The 26,255-nt window shown below is 48.5% G+C and overlaps 1 protein-coding gene across 2 annotated transcripts in view; it reads right to left on the bottom strand.

Annotated features, from left to right (window-relative positions):
* Window positions 1-26,255, bottom strand: part of TBCD (tubulin folding cofactor D) — a 176,107-nt gene that overhangs the window by 41,347 nt on the left and 108,505 nt on the right. For both annotated transcript variants that reach the window (XM_049859168.1, XM_049859170.1), the window contains exons 16-21: window positions 25,110-25,167; window positions 19,339-19,368; window positions 14,712-14,797; window positions 9,882-9,962; window positions 6,948-7,021; window positions 4,774-4,891 (exon numbers count right to left, since the gene is read on the bottom strand). In XM_049859168.1, coding sequence (XP_049715125.1) covers window positions 4,774-4,891; window positions 6,948-7,021; window positions 9,882-9,962; window positions 14,712-14,797; window positions 19,339-19,368; window positions 25,110-25,167 — 447 coding nt within the window. The remainder of the gene's footprint in view (window positions 1-4,773; window positions 4,892-6,947; window positions 7,022-9,881; window positions 9,963-14,711; window positions 14,798-19,338; window positions 19,369-25,109; window positions 25,168-26,255) is intronic.

Raw genomic sequence — 26,255 nt, 5'->3', positions numbered from 1 at the left:
ATTGCTGGGTCACATGGTAGTTCTATGTTTAATATTTTGAGGAACAGCCAGACTGTTTTCCACAGCATTTTATGTTCCCATCAGCGATGCACAAGTGCTCCAATATTACCACATCCTTGTCAACACTTGCTATTTTCTGTTTTTGTTTGATAATAACCATGCTAGTGAGTGTGAAGTGGTATCTCATTGTGGCTTTGATTTGCATTTCCCTAATGACTGTCGACAATGGGTATCTTTTCATGTGTTTGTTGGCCATTTATATGTCTTCTTTGGAGACATGTCTGTTCAAAACCTTTGTCTTTTTTTTTTTTAATGGGTTGTCTTTTTGTTGTTGAACTGTAAGTGTTCTTTATATATTGTGGACATCTTTACCAGATACATGATTTGTAAACATTTTCTCCCATTCTGTGGGTTGTCCTTTCACTCTCTTGATGGTGTCCTTTGATGCACAAAAGTTTTTAGTTTTGATTAAATCCAACTTACCTCTTTTTTTTTCTTTTGTTGCCTGTGTTTTTGGTGTCGTATCTAAGAAGCCATCTCCAAATCCACCGACAAATCATGATGACTTACCCTTTGTTTTCTTCTAAGGGTTTCAGCTCTTCTATTCAGGTGTTGATTTGTTTAACTTTCATACATGGTGTGAGGTAGGGCCTGACTTCATTCTTTTGCAGGTGGATACCCAGCTGTCCCAGCATCATTTTCTGAAGATATTTTTCTTTCCCCATTAAATGGTCTTGGCACTCTTGTCAAAAATCAATTGACCAGAGACGTATGGTTTTATTTCTGGATTCTCAAATCTGTTCCACTGGTCTATATGCCTATTCTTATACCAGTGCCACACTGTTTTGATTTGTAGCTTTGTGCTAAGTTTTGGAATTGTTAAGTATGAGTCCTCCAACTTTGTTCTTCCTTTTAAAATTGTCTTGGCTATTTGGGATCTCTTGCAATTACCCATGAATTTTAGAATTAAGCTTTTCAGTTTCTGCCCAAGAGGCTATTGGGCTTTTTATAGGGATTTCAACAATTCTGTAGATCACTGGAGTACTGCCATTTGAATACGACATCCTCTAACCCATGAACATACAACATCTGTTTATTTAGTTCTTCTTATTTCACAATGTTTTACAGTTTTTGGCCTTAAATCTTGCACCTGCTTGGTTAAAATCATTCTTAAATATTTTATTCTTTTTGATGCTATTACAAGTAAGATTATTTTCTTAATTACCTTTTCAGATTGTTCAATGCACGTGTCTAGACAAAGAGCTGATTTTTGTGTGTTGATCTTATATCTTGCAACTTTGGTCAACTTTTTTATCAGCTCTAATCTTTTTTTGTGGATTCTTCAGAATTTTTTATATATAAGATTGTGTCACCTGGGAATAGACAGTCCCACAACATGAAGGCCCTCAGTGGCTTTGCTCACTCAGTTGCTACAATCAACTATCTCACTAATGAGTTAGGTTACAAATCCATATGCCTAGACGGCTCTGGAGAACATGAGTCACAGAGAAGGAAGGGACCCAGGTGTCTGGAGAGTACAAGTCATAGAGAAGGAAGGGACCCAGGTGTCTGGAGAGTACAAGTCATAGAGGAAGAAGGGACCCAGGTGTCTGGAGAAAAGCAATCCATTTACATCAATTCCACATTATGATGACTACAACAGATGGATGGACGGATAGATAAGTGAGTAGACAGACAGATGAAGTGCCTTTGATAAGTCTGTTAGTTCCTCTAAAAATAAGTCACAGATTCATTAACTCCTGGAAGAATTTCATACGATGCTTCAGGCCTGAGCCTCCTGAAGTCAGCTCCTCACTCTCAGTGTCTGTCTTTCCGGTCCCTCCATTTCATTTATGTGGCTGTCCTTCCCGTGGGACCTCCTGAGCTTGGGGAGGAGGCCCTGCTGGACAGCTGCATGGGGACGCCCTGCACCACTGCTCGCCTGCATCACCACGCATCTCACACGCTGACAACATGGATGGTACCCCATCCTGCAGAGCCACTGCCAGGACCACAAGCCCAGGGCTCCATGTGTATGGGGCCAGCCTTACTCTCTGCACTTCAGCCACAAAACAGGAACAAGAAACTTGCCAGAGGTGTCAGGAGGTATGCAGGAAGAGGCAGGCCACGGCCTGGCGCAGCCTTGGGCCAACTCCTAGGGAATGCAACAGCATCGCAAAGGGTGGCCCCACAACTGCACCAGCCTCCAGAGTGGCCTGGGGTCTGCACTCCCATAAGGCTACAGGGACTGCAGGGCCTGACTGGACAGGTTTGAGAAACACCGATTTGCACATGTGCCTCGAGAAGGTGCAGTGACACTCCTGAGCATTTCCTCTGCATTGGTAGGGCAGAGGGACACGCGTGTCGTCCGTATTCAATCCCTGTGTGCAGGGGACACACGTCATCTCCATTCACTCCCTCTGCAGGGAACACACGTCATCTGTATTCAATCCGTGTGCAGCACATACATGTCGTCTCCATTCATCCACTCTGCAGGGAACACACGTGTAATCTCCACTCATTCCCTGCATGCAGGACACACGTCATCTGCATTCACCCTGTGTGCTGGACATGCATGTCATCTTGATTCACTCCCTGTGTACAGGACACGCATGCTGTCTCCATTCACTCCCTGTGTGCAAAGGACATGCACATTGTCTCCATTCACCCCTCGTGTGCAGGGAACATGCATCATCTCTATTCACTCCGTGTGCAAGGAACACGTGTCGTCCCCATTCACTCCCTGTGTGCAGGACATGTGTGTCATCTCCATCCACTTCCTGTGTGCAAGGAACACATGTGTTGTCTCCATTCACTCCCTGTGTGCAGGGAATATACACGTCATCTCTGTTCACTCCGTGTGCAAGGGACGTGCATGTTGTCTCCATTCATTCCCTCTGTGTGCAGGGAACACGCACATCGTCTCCATTCACTCTGTGTGCAGGGAACATGCATGTCATCTCCATTCACTCCCTGTGTGCAGGGAACATGCGTGTCATCTCTATTCACTCTCTGTGTGCGGGGAACACGCATGTCGTCTCTATTCACTCCCTCTGTGTGCAGGGAACGTGTGTCGTCTCCATTCACTCCGTGTGCAGGACACGCATTTCATCTCCATTTACTCCCTGTGTACAGGGAACATGCATTTCATCTTCATTCACTCCCTCTGTGGGCAGGGAACATGCATGTCTCCATTCACACCCTCTGTGTGCGGGACACGCATGTCGTCTGCATTCACTCTGTGTGCAGAGAACACGCATGTCGTCTGCATTCATTCCCTCTGTGTGCGAGATAAGTGTGTTGTCTGCATTCACACCCTCTGTATGCAGGAACGCACGTTGTCTGCATTTACTCCCTCTGTGTGCGAGATATGCGTGTTGTCTGGATTCACGCTTCTGTGTGTGGGACATGTGTGTCATCTGCATTCACTCCGTGTGTGGGACACACATGTCATCTGCATTCACTCCCTCTGTGTGCAGGACATGTGTGTCATCTGCATTTGCTTCCTCCGTGTGCGGGACACGCGTGTCGTCTTCATTCACTCCCTCTGTGTGGGACACGCATGTCATCTGCATTCACTTCCTCTGTGTGAGGGACATGCGTGTCTGCATTCACTTCCTGCGTGCAGAGAATATGCATGCCGCCTGCATTCGCTCTGTATGCGGGACACGCATGTCGTCTGCATTCACTCCCTCGGCAGAGGCAGGACTAGGGGACACACAGATCTGGGACTTGTGGACCACATGTTGTCACTGGTCACTTCTCAGTGCCCAGAGCTCCAGGAGACGAAGGAAAGCGTTGCATAGTCACAAAAGGGCAGGGTCTGGCTGTGAGCCCAAATGGTCTGGCCCCAGAGGCTATGCTCCCACCATGATACAAATTTCTAGAATTCTCTTCTGTTAGCTGCAAACTGTTTACCAGTGCACAGGGCTAGGCCCCAGCATTGGGACGCACAGGCAGCTCGAGGGCTGGGCCTGGAGGGATGAACTGCTTGGCATTGACACTGGTGATGCCTGTGTCACCGGGGCTGCTGAGCATCATGCCTTGACCTAAAATATACCTTTCTCAAACTGGAGATCAAGAGCTGGTTAGAGACATGCCCCCAGGTGTGAGTTTTAGAGAAAAGTCAGATGGAAAGAAAACCAAGGGAATCCAGCAGCCACTTCTAAGTGTCAGCACCGGAGCTGCATGGTCAGGTGCGGAGTGTCCTGGAAGAACCACGTCCAGTGCAGCATCAGGACTCAGGGACGCAGCCAGCTGGGAGACTCTGGGTGGGAATGGTTTTCAACTTATGTGCCCTGGTTTCTTAAATTATTACAAGTTAATCAAGACTACTGAACCTGTGTATTACTTGATATTATCTCTGAAAAGTGTCTTTGCTTTTAAAATCTAAGTCAAACCCAAGAAACCCACTGCCGCCGAGTCAATTCCGGCTCACCTAGCGAGTAGCAGGTGCTGGACCAAGGGCCAGGTCACAGCGTTAGGTGGTGCTGGTCAGGCTACACCTGAAGGCAGTAGCCAAGGGCAGAGAACGCTGCATTCTGACCACAGGGGGTTCCAGCAACAGGATGAGACTCACCTGAGGAGAGCCGTGACTCACCCACCTCATCAAAGAAAATGTGAGACTTAAAGACTTTTCAACACTGGTACAAATAAACAGAAATTAAAAGGGATGAGCTGTTCCCACATGAGGTCATGTAGTTATACCACGAGGGCTGCAGAGGGGCAGAACAGCCTTACCAGCAGACCATGAATGAAGGCCTGTGCCCTCACCTGCCGTCCTGGGCCGCAAGTCTTTGTAACGCACAGGTGACCTCCCCGCAGGCAAGGATCGCCCCATGGCGCGTGTGCAGGTCGGGACTCTGCGTCAAGGACAGCAGTTTTGGGAAAACTGCAAAAGACAGGCAGGAAGAGGAGGGCACAGTGCATGAGTGCACCTGGAGAATGTGTGTCACAGACGCAGATATGGGCACCAAAATGGGAAAACGCACCCACCGTGGGAAGTTATCTGTGGTCTGAGAAAACGTGCCACTGAGGGAAGTTATCTGTGGTATGGGAAAACATGCCCACTGAGGGAACTTATTCATGGTCTGGGAAAATTCACCCACCAATGGAAGTCATCCATGGTCTGGGGACACTCGCCCACCAAGGAATGTTTGTTATCCGCAGTCTGGGAAAACTTGTCCACTGAGGGAAGTTATTCGTGGTCTGGGAAAACTCACTCCCATGGGATGTTATCTGTGGTCTGGGAAAACCCACGCCCTGTGGGATGTTATCTGTAGTCTAGGAAAACACCCCCATGGGATGTTATCTGTGGTCTGGGAAAACCCACGCCCTGTGGGATGTTATCTGTAGTCTAGGAAAACACCCCCATGGGATGTTATCTGTGGTCTGGGAAAACCCACCCCCATGGAATGTTATCCGTAGTCTGGGAAACCTCCCCCCCCCCCGCCCCGTGGGATGTTATCTGTGGTCTAGGAAAACTTGTCCACTGAGGGAAGCTATTCGTGGTCTAGGAAAACTCACCCACCAAGGGAAGTTTTCCGTGGTCTAGGAAAACTCGCCCACTGTGGGATGTTATCTGTAGCCTGGGAAAACACTCCCACTGAGGAAACTTATCCATGGTCAGGATCTCTGCAGAATGTCTTTGACATCCAGACCTTCCCAGCCTGGGAGGGCCCTCGGGCCGCGAGTAGCCTGGCAAGCCTTGAGGAGTGGCAGTGTGAGCCATCAGGGACAGCAGCCTCTCCGGGGGCTTCTGATGTTGCCCACACTGCTTGGTCTCAGACACAGGGTGAGAAGAGACAGGGAACAGGAAGAGATCCCTGGGCCCCAGATCTTTCGTTTGCGGCATGTGGCCTGGCCTGGGCCTTGGGCACTGACACCACGTGTGTCAAGAGGCCTGGCCTGGGCCTTGGGGACTGATACCATGTATGTCTGTGGCCCTCAAGGTCCACTGGGGCTGGCATGGTGCTACCCACTCAGTCTCCCCGCTTACCAACCCCTCCCAGACGAGGAGACAGGCTCGCAGAGGCTGAGTGCTAACTGTGGCCAGAGCTAGTGGTCTTGGATTATAATAATGGGAGACAGTATAAGTCTACACAAACTATGAAAAACTAATAAAATGATATATAAGACATGAAAAAGTAAAAGTCTCTACAGAGTTTAAAAAAAGAAAAAAAAGCAGAGAGAAGGGAAAGGTTAAAGAGCATTTCTTGGTGAAAAAAAAAAGTCCGCTCTGTTTCTGACATAAAGCTTCTCAGCCTTTGCTGCTGCACTCTGAGACTCACAGGGCCCTTCTGACCTGGGGGAGAGGAGAGGTGGGCACAATGACTGATGGTCACTCCAGGCCTGCCCCCCGGAGGGATCCCGGCTGCTCCAAGACCAGTCCTGTACCAGCCACAAAATCAGAGCCAGGTCACAGAGCACAGACAGCCCCTGCCCACAGCGCCCACTTGGCATGGGGGAACAGTGCTGACCTGTTGGAGAACAAGATCTCAAAAGGCCACACCCACTACCCAGTGGCCTGTAAATGCTCCCGACCTAGAAAAGGACACGCTGAGCCCGTTCACCCACTCACCCATCCAAAATTATTACTCAAGGTGGAGGTAGATAAACACCACACAGAGTTCATGCCATTGTTAGGTCACGAAGCTAAAGGGGCTTTAGAAACAACAAGCCCAATTCTTCTTTTAGAAGATGGCAGAGCTGAGGCCCGGAAACCCCAGCCTCCCCTGGCCTCCTGGCCCCACCGCGGCAGTGAGGCATGGTAGGGCTGGCATGGGCAGCCCTGAGGACAGGAAGCAGTGTGGTAAGTGCAGCACAGGCAGTGCAGCGAGCTGGCAACAGCCGTCCTTGAGTTTGATGGCCATCAGGCCTGTCCCGTGAGGCCCATGTGAGGCCTGTCCTGCAAGACCTGTGTGAGGGTGCGGGGCAGACACACCCACCTTGCACGGCACAGTACTCGGGAGCACACCAGGCCAAGTTCTGCAGTGCCTTCGCAGACAGCTCTCGGATGACTCTGCGGGATGGGGATAGAGTTGTTGGTTTCTTTACCTGATGGTTCTAGTTTTATTTAGTTCATGAAAAGAAAACAGGAAAACTAGTATTCATGACAGTCATCAACTGTCCACATGGGCAGAAAACCAGCAAGTAGAATTAATCAGTCTCTACTATCAACCAGGAACCCTGGTGGTGAAGTGGTTAAGAGCTCGGCTGCTAACCAAAAGGTTGACAGTTTGAATCCATAAGCCACTCCTTGGAAACCCTATGGGGCAGTTCTACTCTGTCTTATAGGTTGGCTATGAGTTGGAATCTACTCAACATCAATGGGAACTACCAGCGAACTTTTCCCCCCAGTTACCAGGTGCCACATCGAGTGGACTGCTACTCCAGGTGACCTCAGGTGTGCAAAGCAGAACTGCTCCACAGGGTTTTCAGCCAGGCCTGTCTTCCGAAGCACCTCTGAGTGGGTTCAAACTGCCAACCTTTAGGTTAGCACTCAAGTACTTAACTGTTTGTGCCACCAGGGACTCCTAACCTGACCTAACACACACTTATAAAACACTGCACTCAGTCATCGCAAAATAAACTTTCAAGCTCACATGGAACATTCACCAGAACTGAGCAAAAGTTGGGTCACAAATCAAATCTCAATGAATTAAAAAGACAAAAACCGTGCACAGTAAGCTCTCTGATCACCAGGGAAATAGATATTCAAAACCAAAGGAAGTACAGGAAAATCCCAAATATTCAGAAATTAAATAAGACATTTCTAAATAAACCCTGGGTTAAAGAAGAAATAAAAATTATATTGACCTAAATAAAAACACCAGCACATCAAAATGTATGGAACGCAGCTGTGGTGTGACAGGTCACCTTTACAAGCGCTCGGGTGCTAAACTGCCACTCCCTGGCAGAAAGACATGGCAGTCTGCTTCCATAAAGATTACAGCCTTGGAAACCCTGTGGGTCAGTTCTACTCTGTACTACAGGGTCGCTATGAGTCAGCATCCACTTAACGGCAATGGATTTGCTGGGTTTTTTTGTTTGTTTCCACACTTCTATAAATTTACTAAAAATTATTGAATCATACACTTGGGCTGAGTAAACCTTATGATATGTAAATGATACCTCAACAGGGCAAAAAAAACTGAAATGATTCGGCCAGTTAGTGACTTCCTGTAACAGCTATACATGTATTACATATGTCAGGGTCAGCAAACGTCTTCTTAAAAGGCCAGAGAGTAAATACTTCAGGGTCGTGGGCCATACTGTCTCTGTGACCAATACTAAACTCTGCTGTTGTAGCAAAAGCAATATGTAACCAAAGAGATGACAGGTAAGCAAATAGGTATGGCTGTGTTCCAATAAAGCTTTATGTACAAAATCAGGTAACTGGCCCGCAGGCCTTACTTAGTTTGCTGTCTCAGAAAAGTAAACGGTAAGTCCAAAAAGTTTAGTCTAACACCATGGGTTATATATTTACAACTTTGGTTTTAAATATCTTACTGGCTGATACCAAAAAAAAAAATACCCACTGTCATCAAGTTGATTCCAACTTAGAGTGACCCTATAGGGTTTCCAAGGCTGTAAATCTTTATGGAAGCAAGGCTGCCACATCTTTCTCCTGCAGAGTGGCTGATGTGTTTGAACCACTAACCTTTTGGTTAGCAGCCAACTACTTTAACCACTCTGCCACCGGGGCTCCCTATTGGCTAATGAGCTGTGGAATAGGCAGAGTTACTCATTTGCTCCTAATTAGGAGTGTTTTAGTATCATATCTGCAGTGATGTCTTAACTAAGAAACTTATCCCACTCTCTGGAAGAGTCCACCAGGGACACGAACAGTGAGTTCCTCTGGCAGGCGGGTCGGCCCAGCTCGAGGGCACAACCCAAGACGCCCCTTCACAGAGAAGGCCCTGCATGGACTCCACGCCCATGGGATGCCAGGCTGCTTCACCTCGCAGCAGTGACGAGCCATAGTTTCAAGGCCTTGGTCCTCAGAGGAGATGAAACACATTCCTGGAGGATCAGGAAGAACTTTCTGCAAGTAGCACTCACCCTGAATATGGGATCCTGCCTCCTGAGAGACTGCCTGCACCCAGGCCATGCTGAGCTTCGTGTCTGCTATGCCACTGACAGCAGCACCAAGTTTCCTGCAAGGAGACACCTACGCCTTCTGGAGGTGGTAGCAACAGCTGGTGGCACCCACACTTGTTTACGTTCTGGATGACACACGTAGCCTTTCCGCTGGAGAGACACATCTAACTGCCTACAAGATGCTAACACACCTGGAAACTGCTCTGTAATTATGCAGACAGTAGGACCTACTTAGCTCCCATGAGCCATCTCAGAAGGTAAAACAAGCGGCCAGGCCAAGCACAGGGTTGGGTGACCAGCTGCCGTCTGCTGAGTGAGCTGAGGTGTGCTGGGAAGGACTGTCCCACCACACGCCAAAACACAGCGCTCATGTGGGCACATTTATGGCTGCCAGACATACATGACCAAGGCCTCCAGAAGTAAAACCGAGCACACAGCATTAACCAGTCTGGCATGGAGACTGGGATTTTAATTACTTCTCAAAAGTTAATTTAATATATGACATCTACAATGATTCCAACTCATAGTGACCCTACAGGACAGAACAGAACCACCCCACAGAGCTTCCAAGGAGTGCCTGGTGGATTCGAACTGCCTACCTTTTGGTTGGCAGCCATAGCTCTTAACCACTCTGCCACCATGGTTTCCACAATGAGAAAATATACTCAAGGCTTATAAGCTCAGTTTGATCTCTCCTTCGGGGAAAAAAATAAGAATTCTTATCTGAACAGATAAGCTTATGTATACAGCTAATCAGAGAAAACAAAGACAACACCTACCTATCCCAGTGGCTGATCTTCACAGCAACCAGATGGTCTATCATGGGTTGGGTGTACTCTGGAAACCCAGCAATGAACACACTGCAAGAAAGCACAGGCTCAGGTCAATGGAGATGCTCCGATGAGGAGTTCAGCATACTCTGAGTCACAGTGTGCAGGGCTGGAGGGCTTCCTTGTAGATCATAAGAGTTCACTCTTCATATTCACAGCAGATGTTCCTAGAGGCCGACTGCAGACTTCACAGACCGGAGGTCAGAGAAGAACTCTGGGTCAAAGGGTATGTGAGGCGAGAGCCTTCGTATCTGAGAGCACCTGAGAGGTACCTCATCCCAGACCACAACTGCACTGCCACCCCTTTCCCCTCCCCCACCCGTGACACACTCCCACTTAGACCTGCAGTCAAGTCCTACATAGACAAACTCAGCTGGAAGCTGAACTGCCATGGTTCCACATGACCACTGTGTGTGCAACGGTGTGTCTTGACATACGTATGTCACCATAACCCTGAGGAACCAATCAATGAGCAGGACACAAGACCAATGGCAAAAAGAACATCAACGTATTTGACAAAGGCCCCAAAACAGTTAAATGGGGAAAAGACAGTCTTTTTAACAAATGGCGCTGGCATAACTGGATATCCATCTGCATAAAAATGAAACAAGACCCATACCTCACTCCATGCACAAAAAAGAACTCAAAATGGATCAAATACCTAAATATAAAATCTAAAACAATAAAGATCATGGAAGAAAAAATAGGGATAACGTTAGAAGCCCTAATACTTGGCATAAACAGTATAGAAAACATTATAAAGAACGTAAAAGAAAAACTAGATAACTGGGAGCTCCCAAAAATCAAACACTTAGGCTCATCCAAAGACTTCACCAAAGGAGTAAAAAGACTACCTACAGACTGGGAAAAAGTTTTTAGCTATGACATTTCCGATCAGCGCCCGATGTCTAAAATCTACATGATACCACAAAAACTCAACTGCAAAAAGACAAATAACCCAATTAAAAAATGGGCAAAAGATATGAATACTTCACTAAAGAAGACATTCAGGTAGCTAACAGATATATGAGGAAATGTTCACGATCATTAGCCATTAGAGAAATGCAGATCAAAACTACAATGAGATTTCATCTCACTCCAACAAGGCTGGCATTAATCCAAAAAACACAAAATAATAAATGTTGGAGAGGCTGAGGAGAGATTGGAACACTTCTACACTGCTGGTGGGAATGTAAAATGGTACAACCACTTTGGAAATGGAGTTGGTGCTTCCTCAAAAAGTTAGAAATAGAACTACCATACAATCCAGCAATCCCATTCCTTGGAATATATCCTAGAGAAATGAGAGCCTTTACACAAACAGATATAAGCACACCCATGTTTATTGCAGCACTGTTTACAATAGTAAAAACATGGAAGCAACCAAGATGCCCATCAACGGATGAGTGGATAAATTATGGTATATTCACACAATGGAATACTATGCATCAATAAAGAACAGTGAGGAATCTGTGAAACATTTCATAACATGGAGGAACCTGGAAGGCATTATGCTGAGTGAAATTAGTCAGTTGCAAAAGGACAAATATTGTATAAGACCACTATTATAGGAACTTCAGAAATAGTTTAAACTGAGAAGAAAACATTCTTTTGTGGTTATGAGGAGGGGAGGGAGGGAGAGTGGGAGAGGGGCATTCACTAATTAGGTAGTAAATAAGTACTACTTTAGGTGAAGGGAAAGACAGCACACAATACAGGGGAGGTCAGCACAACTGGACTAAACCAAAAGCAAAGAAGTTTCCTGAATAAACTGAATGCTTCGAAGGACAGCGTAGCAGGGGCAGGGGTCTGGGGACCATAGTTTCAGGCGACATCTAAGTCAATTGGCATAATAAAATCTATTAAACAAAACATTTTGCATCCCACTTTGAAGAGTGGCATCTGGGTTCTTAAACACTAGCAAGCAGCCATCTAAGATGCATCAATTGGTCTCAACCCACCTGAATCAAAGGAGAATGAAGAACACCAAGGACACAAGGCAATTACGAGCCCAAGAGACAGAAAGGGCCATATGAACCAGCGACTACATCATCCTGAGACAAGAAGAACTAGACGGTGCCCGGCCACAACCGATCACTGCCCTGACATGGAACACAACAGAGAACCCCTGAGGGAGCAGGAGAGCAGTGGGATGCAGACCCCAAACTGTCCTAAGACCAGACTTAACAGTCTGACTGAGACTGGAAGGACCCCAGTGGTCATGGCCCCCAGACCTTCTGTTGCCCCAGGACAGGAACCATTCCCGAAGCCAACTCTTCAGACATGGATTGGACTGGACAATGGGTTGGAGAGGGATGCTGGTGAGGAGTGAGCTTCTTGGATCAGGTGGATACCTGAGACTATGCTGGCATCTCCTGCCTGGAGGGGAGATGAGAGGGTGGAGGGGGTTAGAAGCTGACAAAAAGGACACGAAAAGAGAAGAGTGGAGGAAGAGAGCAGGCTGTCTCATTAGGGGGAAAGTAATTGGGAGTGTGTAGCAAGGTGTATACGGGTTTTTGTGTGAGAGACTGACTTGATTTGTAAACTTTCACTTAAAGTACCATAAAAATTATTTAAAAAAAAAAAAGAACATCAACTGAACCCAACTCCGAACTCAAAGACAGGTTGGAACTAGCAAACAAGGACATTAAAGCAATTATAGGAATGGTATTCCACACACTCAGAAAGGTAGAAGTAGAGACATGAGAAAGACTGGGAAAAAAAGAAGAAACCCGAACTGAAATTACAGAGATCAAAACCCCAGTGTCTGAGACGGAATTAATGACAGATTAAACCACACACAACAAAGGTTAGCAGACTTGAAAACAAAGCAGTAAAACTACCCAAAATGAAAGAAAGAAAAAGCACTGAAAAAAAGAGAGCCTCCTTGAGCTGTGGGACTTCACATGACCTAAGACCTATGAGACCTGGAGGGAGAGGAGGGGACAGCAGGGACGAGGAATATTTGAAGATCAATGGCCAAACATTTCCCATATTTGATGAAAACTACGGGCCACCCAACCCCAGCAGACTACACCTCTTCTCATGTGAGCTCAGAACATTTACTAAGACAGATCACTCTGGACCATTAAAAAGTCTCAGTAAATTCAAGAGCGTTCAAGTCACACATAATATTTTCTCTGACCACAACTGAATAAAATTAGAAATTAATAACAGAAAGATATCTGGAAAATCCCCCAAATACTTGGAAACTAATTATCATACTTCTAAATACCCCATGAGTCAAAGAAGAAATCAAAAGGGAAATAACGTATTTGAAGCCACTGAAAAGGTAAATTTATAGCACTAAATACCTATATTAAAAAAAAAAAGGGGTGGGGGGAGGCCCAAATCAACCTTAAAGTGTCCACCTTAAGGAACACGAGAAGAAGGGCAAAGTAAAACTCAAGTAAGCAGAAGGAAAGAAACGATAACGGTCAGAGCAAAAGTCTATGACATAGAAAAATGGTAGAAAAAATACAGATGTAAAAATACAGGAATATTATGGAAAACTTTGTTAATAAAATAGACAAATTCAGTGAAAGATACAAACTACCAAAGCACAACCTCAAGACTAGAATTAGCTGAGTTATTTTACCCTAGAAATTTGAGGGGGTGGGGAGAGTGGCAGGCTCTCTGCATAAAAACACATGAGCAAATATTAATAATAAAAAAAAGAATGAAAATAGGAAAGAACTGATAAAGCACATACGTCAGTAGATGCTGAGGAAAAATGGGAAGGATGCTAAAAATACAGATGGCATGTGTGGTCTAAGATTTTTTTCTGGGAAAGAAGGCAAATGTTGCATTTAAAAAAAAATTCTGTCCGTGCCAACTATGGAGAAATGTAATTTCTGCACAGTCTGCAAAGAAGGAGTCCCAGGAATCTATCCTGAGGACAAATAACGGCAAAAAAAGCACAGTGCGTGGTTCTTCTCCTAATTTAAAGCCAATAAATCATTTCATAAAATCATGCCTGTTTTATTTGAATTAGTATTGGAAGGGATTAATTACAGCAAGTACTTTCCCTAGTCCTTAAATTATCAAGTACAAAGAATTTGATGTGATTGCCACAAGCTGCAGTTAGGGATGTTAAATATTTATTCCCTGACCTGATTTCTCAAATACCTCTTTCTTACTCATCTTGTAAACAATCTAGAGATAACTTCAACTTGGAAAATCCTTGTTTACTGAAAGGGAAAAGCATCAGTCACTTCCAATCCGGGGCCTTACTCTGAAAAGCCTGGTGCCCTGATAACACATGGAGACAGCTGTCAGCAACAGGAAGGCAGGATTCTGACTTGCAGCTATTCCCCTGCAAAGCACCAAGCCCCAAAGACAGCAGGAATAGGACACGACAGCACCAAGCCCCAGAGAATAGGACATGACAGTACCAAGTCCCACAGACAGCAGGAACAGGACATGACAGAACCAACCCCCACAGACACCACAAGCAGAACAGGACAGCACAGTAAAAAGTGACTACCAGAGACAGTGCTAGCTCCAGTCACCACCCTGGAGCCTGTCACTGCCTCTTCCACAGGTACACACAAGTCTCACAATCAGACTTTATGCCAATGGATGTGAAGTACCAAGTGTGTCCATCAAGGTGAAGCAAAGCTTCAGTATCTGTTCCAATTCCACTCTCAGCTTTTCACACACAGGCTACATTTAGTCTTTCTGAATCTTGCAGGATGAAGAAGGACAATGGTGGAGACTGGTTTTGGGCATTTAAATCAAAGAAAATATAGTATTTTTAGAGAAATATGGAAAGCTTACCTTATAACCAGGAAACAGTTGGATCTGTTACCAACAGCAAAATAGTCAGCTGTGGTCAAAATATCAATGCCATGAGGAAAAGTGCCCTAATTTAAAAAAGCAAAATGGAAAAAAAGAAGAAAGACCATTTGAATGAGCAGTTCCAAAACACCTATGACAGCATTCACGTACATGACAATGATGAGCAAAGAGAGTGAGGCCATGGTCAGAGAAGTGCTGACCCCCAAATTGTGCTCCTGGGCACCAAAGCCTGTGCTAAATTACTTAAATCCCTTTAAAATAGTTATTTTTTCAAACAACTCAATCATTTCAACTTTAAAATGCCCTAAGAGGCCTTTCTTTAATACACACCGGCCACAGAGAGACACCAGGTTTCAGCAGCATGAGAACCACTGATCTGAGTCCCCTGTGGTCCCCTGTGCCCCAAGCAGCTCACTGGGGAGGGCAGGTGGCTAGTGCAGTCCTGGGTCAGAGCGGAACCCCAGGAACGGCCTGGTTCGGGGCCTAGACAAGATCCCACACTTTACACAACAGCTGTGAGGGCAAAACCACCCAACACAAAGCTGCACACAGCCAGCACCTAATAACTAGCACCCCTGGGCCCTGAGGACAAGCAACAAATCCCCAGACTCAGACCAGGGTGGGCGCCTCCATCCACACTCTCAGGATCCTCTGGCCACCCAGGCTCAGCCTCCGGCCACTCCCACAAAGTCTGCAGGTTATTACTGGTACCACCACCCGCTGACAAAAGTATCTGAGAAACTAGAAACAAAATAAAATCTCTAAGAAAATATAAATGACAAATTTTTAACACAGAGGTAGAAAGTCTTACAACTATCAACCATGAGGAATTTTTAAGAGATCTCAAAGAATGTCCTCTGCTCAGCCTGCGGGGCCCAGATGGTTTCACTGGGGAGTTGGTTTATTCCTTTTTTCTTCCGAGGCCACGTGAGGGACGCTGGTGGGTGCTCCTATTGGTTGCAGAGCTGGCATGAGCAGAGCTCAGAAAAACACACTCTGCCACTGATACCCCCAACCAGGCTCCTGTACCTCACAGGCTGGAGAACCTATGCAAACACAAACTGCTGGTACACCCCAGGGTTCCATAGACACCTGTCACAGCACTGCCCATGATGTCCACATACAGAGCCAGCTTCTAGGTAAAACCAGTACACAAAGATCCACGTTTAAGATTCAGTTGTACATTTTTATAGGAATTCAGGATAATTACTAACATTAAAACAGTGTCAAAAATGGTGGTCTGCTGCTCCATCTACACATGAAAACCAGAGTGTCTAACAACACAGCTAAATGTGAACACGGCATCCATTCCACCATCCTAAATTCAAAGAGTTAGAAGTACCTGGTGTGACAACCATCATCTCAAGCTCTCTAAATTCACCCTCTAGACTCACCTTAGCCACAAAGTTAAATGAAAAGCCCTGTCCACAGCCAGTGGGCAAAGCTCCTCTGGTTTCCTACTGAGTGACAGCTAGAGTTTCCGACGCCCACCCAGAGCTTCTGGTCTTTCCAGGCCCAGAAACCAAACCCTTCAGAGTCCCATCTTCATTAGCATTAATTCTGGCACTAGATTGTTCGACTGTACACCACTATGTAATGATTTTGTGAATAAACAGCACCATGCATACAGCTTCACCTGCTGGGGACATACTTTCCTGAAAATCCTGGGGACTCCCACTGGAGCCCCCGTCCCACCAGCTACTACATCTGGATTCCTCGTCTCTGCAAGGAGGGGATGGACAAACAGGCCACAGTCACTTGTTTTTCTATGTGACTGTGTGACAGGACAGAGACCTGCTCCCCAGCTGACTCTTAACTCCTCAGGAACCCACATGAGAAACAGCGTCCCAGGGTACTCCCTGGGAGGTGATGGCTGGGGGGTCTGCACAGGGGGGCACTGAGGATGGAGCTCAGCTTCCAGGAGGGGAGCCCCCGGCTCAGGACCACATATGGTTTCAGGGATGGACATTCCCCAGCCCTGCTGGAGTCGCTCCAGTGTGGACAATTCAAGCCAGGGGTCTGAGACTCTGACGTGAGACTCCGATGTCTACTATCCAACTGTAAAGGTCCCCCATCTGCACCATCCACGGAGCTCCTCCAGGGGCAGACGGGGCCCCAGCTCCTCCAGGGCAGGCAGGCCTCCTCTGCTCCGTTCCTGGAGGGTGGAGCACCCACTCGGCAAACACCCTGTGTGTTCTCGCTGCCAGGTTCCCTCCGCACAGCCAGAGTGCAAGGAGGGGCCGTAGGCAGTGCCCACATGAAATCTGCTGAGACTCCCAGGGGCGCTGCCCGTATGAAGTTGTCACATGGAATGCCATCACTGCCTGAGGACAGGAACCACATCTCTGCACCAGGGTAATCCTGAGTGCCTAACGAGGTGCCTACTCGAGGCACCTCGGCATGAGATGACCGCTCTGGGGACCCAGGTGTCTGTGCAGGGAACCTTGGTGTGAGGCGCCTGCTCCAGGGACTCGGGTGCCTAAACAGGGGGACCTTAATGCAAGGAACCCACTCGGGGGACCTGGGTATCTGCATAGGGGACCCAGGCGTCTGCGCAGGGAACCTTGGCATGAGATGCCTGCTCAGAGGACCTGGGTGTCTACACAGAGGGACCTTGGCATGAGGTGCCCACTTGAGGGACTGGGTGTCTACACAGAAGGACCTTGGCAGGAGGTGCCCACTTGGGGGACTGGGTGTCTGCACATGGGAGCCTGGGCACAGGGGATCCAGGCGTCTGTGCGGGAGAGCGTCCTGACACTCTGAGCACCAGGCGCCCCTACTCAGGAGCATGCCCCAAGTCTGGGCAACACAGGTAAAGAGTGTCTCCTGGGGCCACCGGGTCCTGGCTGCTAGCTTCAACCTAGACAAAGGCTGGCACCTCTCCTTCTCCTACGAGGTGCTCCCAGAACTGACCTGCGTGGCCGGCAGATGTATCTCCTCGCCACCCACGTCCATGCAGTCTGTGTCAGCTACACAGACAGACATCGCTCAGACCACCCTGGGCAGGATCCCACCGTGGCTTGTCACCCTCACTCGGTCTTGTCCATACCCTTTGGAACTCACGAAGGAACTGCTCAGATCATTCAGGGTGTGCACAGCAGACCTGATCACATGCCCGACAGACTGGTCGCCTCGCGCTGGTCAGGGGCTGGGCTCTGCACCTTCTTCTCCCCACAGGGTGGTGACGAGACTCTGCCAACTGCTGGTGGGGCTGGGCACTGGGCGTACCCTTCCCAGTGGCTGGTAACTCTGCAGGTCAGCTTGCAGCAAGTTCCTTTTTTACATGGCTGGCCCAGCCACGCCCAGAGAAGCCCCATCTCAGCCTGGGGCCCCTGCTCATTTCTTCCTCGTTCACTTTTCCCGCAGGCGGCACCACCTTCTGGAGCTTTCTACCCTTGCTGCCCTAACATAGCCAAGAGCTCTCTTTGTCCCTTCAGGGGTTAGCCATCTTCTACCACACAGAAAATTCTCTCTATTCAACCCCCAAGGTTCAGATTACAGAAGTCCTGACGCTGACTGACACGGAGGCCGGAGGCCAGTTCCAATCTCAGGGAGCCGCACCCCTCTGAGAACACTGCCTGGCTGCCTCCTCTGAGCAACAGAAAAGGAAAAGGCCCTCCCCCGTGGCTCCTCCAGTATTCCTCTTGAACAATTTCAATGAAACGCATACAATGCTTTAAGACGGGGAATTTTAGTTCTGCCTACATTCAAGACAGGAATCCCTGGGTGGTGCAAACAGTTGATATGCTCAGCTGCTAGCCAAAAGTTTGGAAGTTCTAGTCCTCCCAGAGGCGCCTTGGAAGACAAGCCTAGTGATCTGCTTCCGAAAGGTCACAGCCTTGGAAGTTCCATGAAGCCTATATCTACTCCGCATGTATATGGGGTCGTCATGAGTCAGAGCTGACTCGGCGGCAACTGGTTTTAGACTTAGGGGTAATAATCAGGAAAGCAACATGAATAGGGCTGAAACCCACTGCCTGCTGTAGATGCTGATGTCTGACCTGTGTGTGGAGGTCACCTGCCCATTCAGGTTCTGTGGAGAAGCCACTGCCCACTGTAGATGCTGACATCTGACCTGTGCACAGATCACCTGCACATTTACGTTCCCTGGAGAACCCACTACCCACTGTAGGTGCTGATGTCTGACCTGTGTGCAGGTCACCAGCACATTCAGGTTCCCTGGAGAACCCAATGCCCACTATAGATGCTGACGTCTGACCTGTGTGGAGGTTACTTGCACGTTCAGGTTCCCTGGAGAACCCACTGTCCACTGTAGACATTGACGTCTGACCTGTGTGCGGGTCACCAGCACGTTCAGGTTCCCTGGAAACCCACTGCCCACTGTAGATGCCGACATCTGACCTGCGCACAGGTCACCTGCACGTTCAGGTTCTCTGGAGACCCACTGCCCACTGTGATGTGTTAACACTCCTGAGTCCTCTTAGGAGTGAATCTGCAATCAGAAGTCTCTGGGTGAAGCATGCTTTACTCTGGTATAAATCCTATACCCACGTTGGACAAGCAATATCCGAAGTGTGCAGCTATAAATGTTACTACTTTTATATCACAGAAGTTTTAGGAATGAAGATTTTAAAAGTAGCCTTACCTGTCTTCCCACATTCTCCTGGAAAGCAGCCTAAGAACAGAAAGAACAAACAGAGCAAGGTGAGTTAAGTTTGCTTTTTGCTAAACATCAGAAGATAAGTTCAAAACAAACACAGTGCAGTATAAGTGACCCGTGGCTTTAGTTTTAAACAGAAGCCCTCATTGTTGGCTCAACAGGGCCTCAGGGCTGTTTGTCACCCTGCTCCTATGTTCAGGTGTTCTCTGAGACCAGTGTGCCGCATGGCCACCGTTCAGGAGCTCAGCTCTACAACATCACACGTCCTGGTGCTGAGACCAGTGTGCCGCACGGCCACCATCCAGGAGCTCAGCTCTACAACATCACACGTCCTGGTGCTGAGACCAGCGTGCTGCACGGCCACCAATCAGGAGCTCAGGTTTACGTCATACACATCCTCTAGAGCGGCCTCTCTGGGAAACGCTGAGCCACGCAAAAACACCTACACTTAAGGCCCTGGAAGTGTAAACACCCGAAATACAGGCAGATAGAGTTGATTCTTAAAAAAATAAAAAGTATAACACCCAAAACACTTCTTGGGGACTTTATGTAAACACTTGAATCAGCAGTGTCTGTGCCACTCCCTAGAGGAGACACACCTGCTGGTGACGAGTGTCAGGGAAGTGCTGTCACAAACAAGGATTCAGGTGTGGACTACAGCCGCGGGCCACACACTGGGCAGGGCTGCACACAGGCCACCAGGAGACATGAAGCTCAGGGGCCCCAGGAGTTCATTCAGGTGCTGCTCCCTCTCCTCAGTGACAGGGTTCCCTCACCTCCCACTGTGTGTGGGTGTGACCACAGGTCAGAGCAGGCTGACAATTACAGGCCAGTGTGTGCTGAGGACAACACCCTTCCTGTTTACCCATCCACTGGCCTCCCAGCCTCAGCCCCCTAAGAGCGACACACCTCCTACAGGTGGGGGCCGTCCGACATTGCCATCACGTGAGTGTCAAGCACAGCCCGCACTGCCGCACATGGTCAGAGCAGGTGTGGGCCAGCACAGGGAAGGGGGTCAAAGGCAGGGCTCAGGGTACCAGGGCCACAGGGACCACAAACCGGAGCTGCAGGGACCACAAGCAGGTAAGAGCTGGCAGAGGCCCAGAGGAGCCTCCTCGCTGCTGCAAACTCTGCCAGAGCTGGGAGGAGGACAACCCGACAGAGCTGTTTTCTCTGACTGTGGGCGGCTCAGCATGGGAGCTGCTTCCTGAGAACAGGCTGAGGCCCTCACAGCCTCCATGTGCCCACACAGTCATCCTCTACCACAGGGTCGCAGGAGAATGAGAGAAGATGAGCAAAAAGTCAATAAACTGCAACACTGAGACCCCGGAGTCTGCGCTGACCCCCACGCTGTCTAGACATACATCTGTGTGGGCCGGGCACCCCCGGCAGGTTACACAGAAACCAGAAGCACAGGGTGTCTCCAGGGTGAGGAGCGCAGGGAAGATGGCAATTCAGGGACGGCTTCTGGGCTTTAAACTGGAGGCTGTGCTGGAGCTGGGGGCAGGCTCGCTCCTGCTACGTGCCATTCCATACTCTCTCCACTAAATGCATTAAAGAAATAATAAACAAAAACTATCAAGAGGCAACACAGAAAAAGATACGTTCACTTAAACCACATACAACACTAAGAACACGTTTACTATTCTGGTGACACATCTGAACAGTAAAAACTAATACAGGATTCATACGGAAAAGCACAAGCCTTAAACTAGACGAAATAACCTTGAAAAAGACGACAGTGGGAGGAGATATTAAGGCTTACTGCACAGTTCTAGTAATCAAGACAGTGTTGCAATGGCAGAAGACAGGTGTGGATCAATGAAACAGAACAGAGAGCCCAGGTTCAGACACACCCAGGTGTACACCCACCCAGGTGTACACCCACCCAGGTATAGACCCACCACTCAGGTACAGACCCACCACTTAGGTACAGACCCACCCAGGTATAGACCCACTGGGATACAGACTCATCCAGATACAGACTCACTCAGGTGTAGAGCCACACAAGTATGCCCAGCTGACTCTTGACAAAGATGCAAAAGCGATTCAGTGGGGGAAGGTCAGCCTTCTGTAAACCAGTGAGAAGTGCTTTCTGTTAGCCACCACGTAAGTCTGTTTACCTGGAGACTGTACGGTTAAAACAGTGGGAGGTAAAAGATGTACTTGTCTGAAGCTCATCTGAAAAGGACTGAGTAGCTGCTAACTGGAAATAAAATGCTTCCTCCGTGAGGCTGCTTCCTCAGATACATGGAGGGTGGCGGCGTGCAGTGGGAGGAGGCATGGGGCCCCATCACTGCCCAAACTGCCATATTGCTTCCCACATCTCGGATTAATAATGACGACGACAGAAGTAAAAACAGCCTGTTGCCTTAATAGCTGTGGGGTCTGCCAGACCCCCTTAGGTACTTCATGTACATTGTCCACCAGCTGCCAACAGTCCACCATGAGCCAAGGAGGGTGTTGGCCCTTGAGTATCTGAGGGTGTGTAACAGAACTGAAGCTTCGCTGGGCTTCAGATTAACTGTAGCAAATATTTGTGAATGTGCAAAAAAATCTGTCACCTCATCTCCAGGGTTCATAAATGTCATACCTGTTCTGATTTTATTACTACTTCACATGAAAATGCCTTTCCTTATAGTAAACAGAAAGTAAAACAGAAGCATTACATTATAAGTACAGATTTAACCAAAAATTGGTTACAATTCAAGGACTCTTACCTTACTGCTTTTAAACACAAGGGCAAATGTGGGAAGACTTAACAAGAAGTTATTCCTTGGTCTTTCTACCATGCTTAAAAGGAGAGCAAATGCAGGAACAAAGAAGGGTTTCCGAGCTCTCCTGGCAAACTCTCCAGACACAAAGGAGTTTTAAAAGACCTGAGTCAGAGGAAGACTTACACACTAATTGCTTTTGGGTGTGGAGAGCAGGCAGACCACTATAAGCTACAGAAGACCATGGAATTTCGGAGCTGGGAAGACCTCAGGTGTCACGTGACTCAGCTCCTCATTTTGGAGAGGAACTCCCTCTTCACTGCGTTAACCCACTTACCAGAGGTCACAAAACTAATCACGGGCACAACCAAACCTGATTCCCACCCCTTTATTCACTGTCCCAGTCGTTCGCTCACAACAACAAACTGTGCACCATTCCAAGTCGGCCGCTGTGCCAGGCAGCCGAGGCTGACCAGGAAACTCAAGAGGCTCTGGACAGAGGGAGCTGTCACCACAGTCCTGGAACCCAGGGAGGAGTAGTTAGAGAAATGACCAGAAACTCCTCAGAATTTGTAACGTGAGAGAATACTGGGACAGAAAACAAGGTGGCCGACAGACGTCCACTAACATCCTGCCGACATGTGTGACGACTCAGGTGAGATGGAGAAATTCCTCGACTGAAGAAAAAACAGAAAAGATGAACACACTATGCTGAAAAAAGAATTTGAATAATAAGAAATCTTTCCATAAAGAAAATCCCAGTCCAGAGGGGCTCAGTGGTGAGTCCTAGCAAACATTTAAGTAAAAACAATGCCAATCTTTCGCAAACTCTTCTAGAAAACAGAAGGGGACACTTCCTGATTCATTCTATGAGGACAGCATTACCCTAATACCAAAGCCATACAAAAACATCACAGCAAAACTACAAATCAACATCCCTCACGAATAAGAGACTCAAATATCCTCAAGAAAACATTGGTAAGTGAATCCAGCCACACATAAAACTGGGTTATGCACCAAGACGAAGTGGGATTTATCCAGGGATGCCAGGCTGGTCTGATACCCAAAATCAATTAACACACCACATCAACAGAATAAATGACAAAGACCACATGATCATCTTCACAGATGCAGAAAAAGCATTTGAAAAATCCAACATCATTCATGATAAAAGCTCTCAACAAAGTAGCAACAGAAGGGAAGGCCCTCCACCTGCTAAAGGGCATCTACAGAAACCCACAGCTGACATCATGCTCAAGGGTGAAAGACCAGATGCCACTCCTTGACACTGAGGTCAAGGCAAAGACACCCCCCTCGCCTCTTCCACTCTGTATGTACTGGAAGCTCTGGACAGGGTGATTAGGTAAGAAAAAAGACATAAAAGGCATTAAGAAAGGGAAAAGGTAAACTGCCTTTATTCACAGATGACAAGATCCCATATGTAGAAAACCATACAGAACACAAACACAACAACCAGAACTGACAAACGAGTCCACAAGGTCACAGAACATGAGATCAGTATAAAATTCAGTTGTTATTTCTATATGCTAAAAACAAACATTTTGGAAATGAAATTAAAGATACAATTCTGTTCACAATACCATCAAAAAGAATAAAACACGTAGAGATAAATTCAACGAAAGAAGTACAAGAATTGTGCACAAGAAAACTACGAAACATTGCTGAAAGATCTAAATGAATGGAGAGACATGTTCATGGTTAGAAGATTCAACATTATTAAGACACAATTTATTAAGACGTGTTCTCCACAACTCGATATATAGGTTCATTGCAATCTCCATCAAAATTTTAGCAGAGTATTTTTGGAAGCAATCATGGAGCTTGCTAGAACCTTACATGTCCAGAACCCAGCCGAACATCACTGGACTCGCCCAGAGTGGGGCCAGGCATCTGTGTTGAAAACACAGCTTCTACTGGTAACTGTGCAGGACATGCCAGGTAGGTGTCAAGTACACCCCAGCACACCCAGCATACTCTGGTACCTGGCACATCCTGCACACCCTGGCACACCCCAGCATACTCTGGTACCCGGCACATCCCGTATACCCTGGCACGCCCCAGCATACTACAGTACCTGGTACATCCCGTACACCCCGGCACAACCAGCATACTCTATTACCTGGCACATCCTGCACACCCCGGCACACCCAGCATACTCTGGTACCCGGTATATCCTGTACACCCCAGCACAACCAGCATACTCTATTACCTGGCACGTCCTATACACCCCAGCACAACCAGCATACTCTATTACCTGGCACATCCTATATACCCTAGCACACCCCAGCATACTCTGGTACCCGGCACATCCTGTATACCCCGGCACACCCCAGCATACTCTGGTACCCGGAACATCTCGTATACCCTGGCACATCCCAGCATCATACAGTACCTGGTACATCCCGTATACCCCGGCACACCCCAGCATACTCTGGTACCCGGCACATCCTGTACACCCTGGCACACCCCAACACATTGTGATACCCAGCACATCTTGGTACCCCTATACACCCTATACGTCCCTATACACCCAATATTATCTCTGGCACCCCAGCACACTCAGTACCTTTGGCACACCCCGGGGTTGAAGGCACTGTGCTTGGTGATGTGCCTCTGAGATGCAAACCACCTGCAAATGGCCCGCTCTGCCGTTACAGCCAGGTCTCACTCACAGAAGTGGTTCCCCCATTCCAAAGGACGGCCACTTGAGCTGTGTCTGGTCATCTGGCCTGTCCCAGTCTCCTTGGGGTGGGCACCTGGTGCTGACCTCCCCTCACAGTTCCAAGGCCATCCACAGACCAGGTCACCCAGCACAAAGCGAGTGCACCAATACCATGCGGCCTCCATGCCCATACTCCGTGGCACCCACCTACATTGTCCTCGCTGTCCTGCTTCGAGAGCAAGGGAGGCACCGGGAACGGTGTGGAGTGTCATGGCAACTGGGCAGTCAGGCGCTCACAGTTTGAGCTGGTGCCAAGAAGCTGACTACCCCTCACAAAAAGAAGCAAAACGAGAGCTTACCGAGGCGGCTCTTCTGCAGTTCACGTCTCGATCAAACACGGTGGCAATCACCAGAGCACTGCAAAAACAGGTGACAGTCAGCTAAGAGGGACTCTCAGAGTGACAGGCCATGTGAGGCCATTCACCATGACTCACCCACTGTTCACCAGGTGCTCCCAGAGTGCCCTGCTGCAGCTCACTACCAATGCATCGGATGCCTCTCAGGGGACACTACCCACACCCAGGCATCAGGCCCCCGAGGCATCGATCCCTGCCAGACACTGATCCTGCCCTAGACATCGGGCACCGGCAGACACTGATCCTGCCCTAGACATCAGCGCCCCCCCGCCAGGTGTCAATTCTCCCTAGATGCTGATCCTGCCCAGACATCAGGCCCCAGCAGACATTGATCCTGTTCTAGACGTCAGGCCTCCTGAAGTGTCAATTCCCTCCTAGATGCCGGGCCCCTAGGCATCGATTCCCCCCAGACATCAGACCCCTGAAGCACGCTGACATCAGGCCCCTGAAGCATCGAACCCCTCCAGGCATCAGGCCCCCAAGGTGTCAATCCCCCCTAGGCATCAAGCTCCCAAGGCACTGACCCCCCCCAGACATTGAGCCTCCAAGGTGTCAATCCCCCACCAGGCTCTGGGCCCACCAAGGCGTGGATACCCCCTAGACATGGGGCTCCCAAGGCACTGATCCCCCCCAGGTGCTGATCCCCTCCAGGTGTCAGGCCTCCTGAGGCATCGATCCCTCCCAAGCATCAAGCCCTCTGAGGAGTCAACTCCCCCAGGTATTGGGCCCTCTGAGGCATCGATCCTCCCCCCTCCCCTGGTGTCAGGCCCCCTGAGACGTCAACCCCCTCCCCATGCCCCCCGCCAAGGAATTGATCCCCACAGGTGTTGATCCCCACAGGCGTTGATCCCCCAGGTACTGGTCTCCACCCTAGGCGTCACCACCCCAGGTGTCAGGTCCCCCATGTGCCCTGTCCCTCCAGGCGTCAATCCCCTCAAGAGTCAATCCCCCCCTACCAGGCGTAGAGCCTTCCTAGGCATCAGGCCCCCGAAGGATGTGAGAGTGGCCTCCAGAGGCATTATCCCCTCCAGGCATCAGGCCCCTGAGGGATGTGAAAGTGGCCCCACTGTTGGTGCCACTGTGAGGGCC

The sequence above is a fragment of the Elephas maximus genome, chromosome 19 (assembly GCF_024166365.1).
Source record: "Elephas maximus indicus isolate mEleMax1 chromosome 19, mEleMax1 primary haplotype, whole genome shotgun sequence".
Classification (NCBI taxonomy): domain Eukaryota; kingdom Metazoa; phylum Chordata; class Mammalia; order Proboscidea; family Elephantidae; genus Elephas; species Elephas maximus.
Note: the sequence above shows the minus strand (reverse complement) of the source record. Positions and strands in the feature narration are given on the sequence as shown.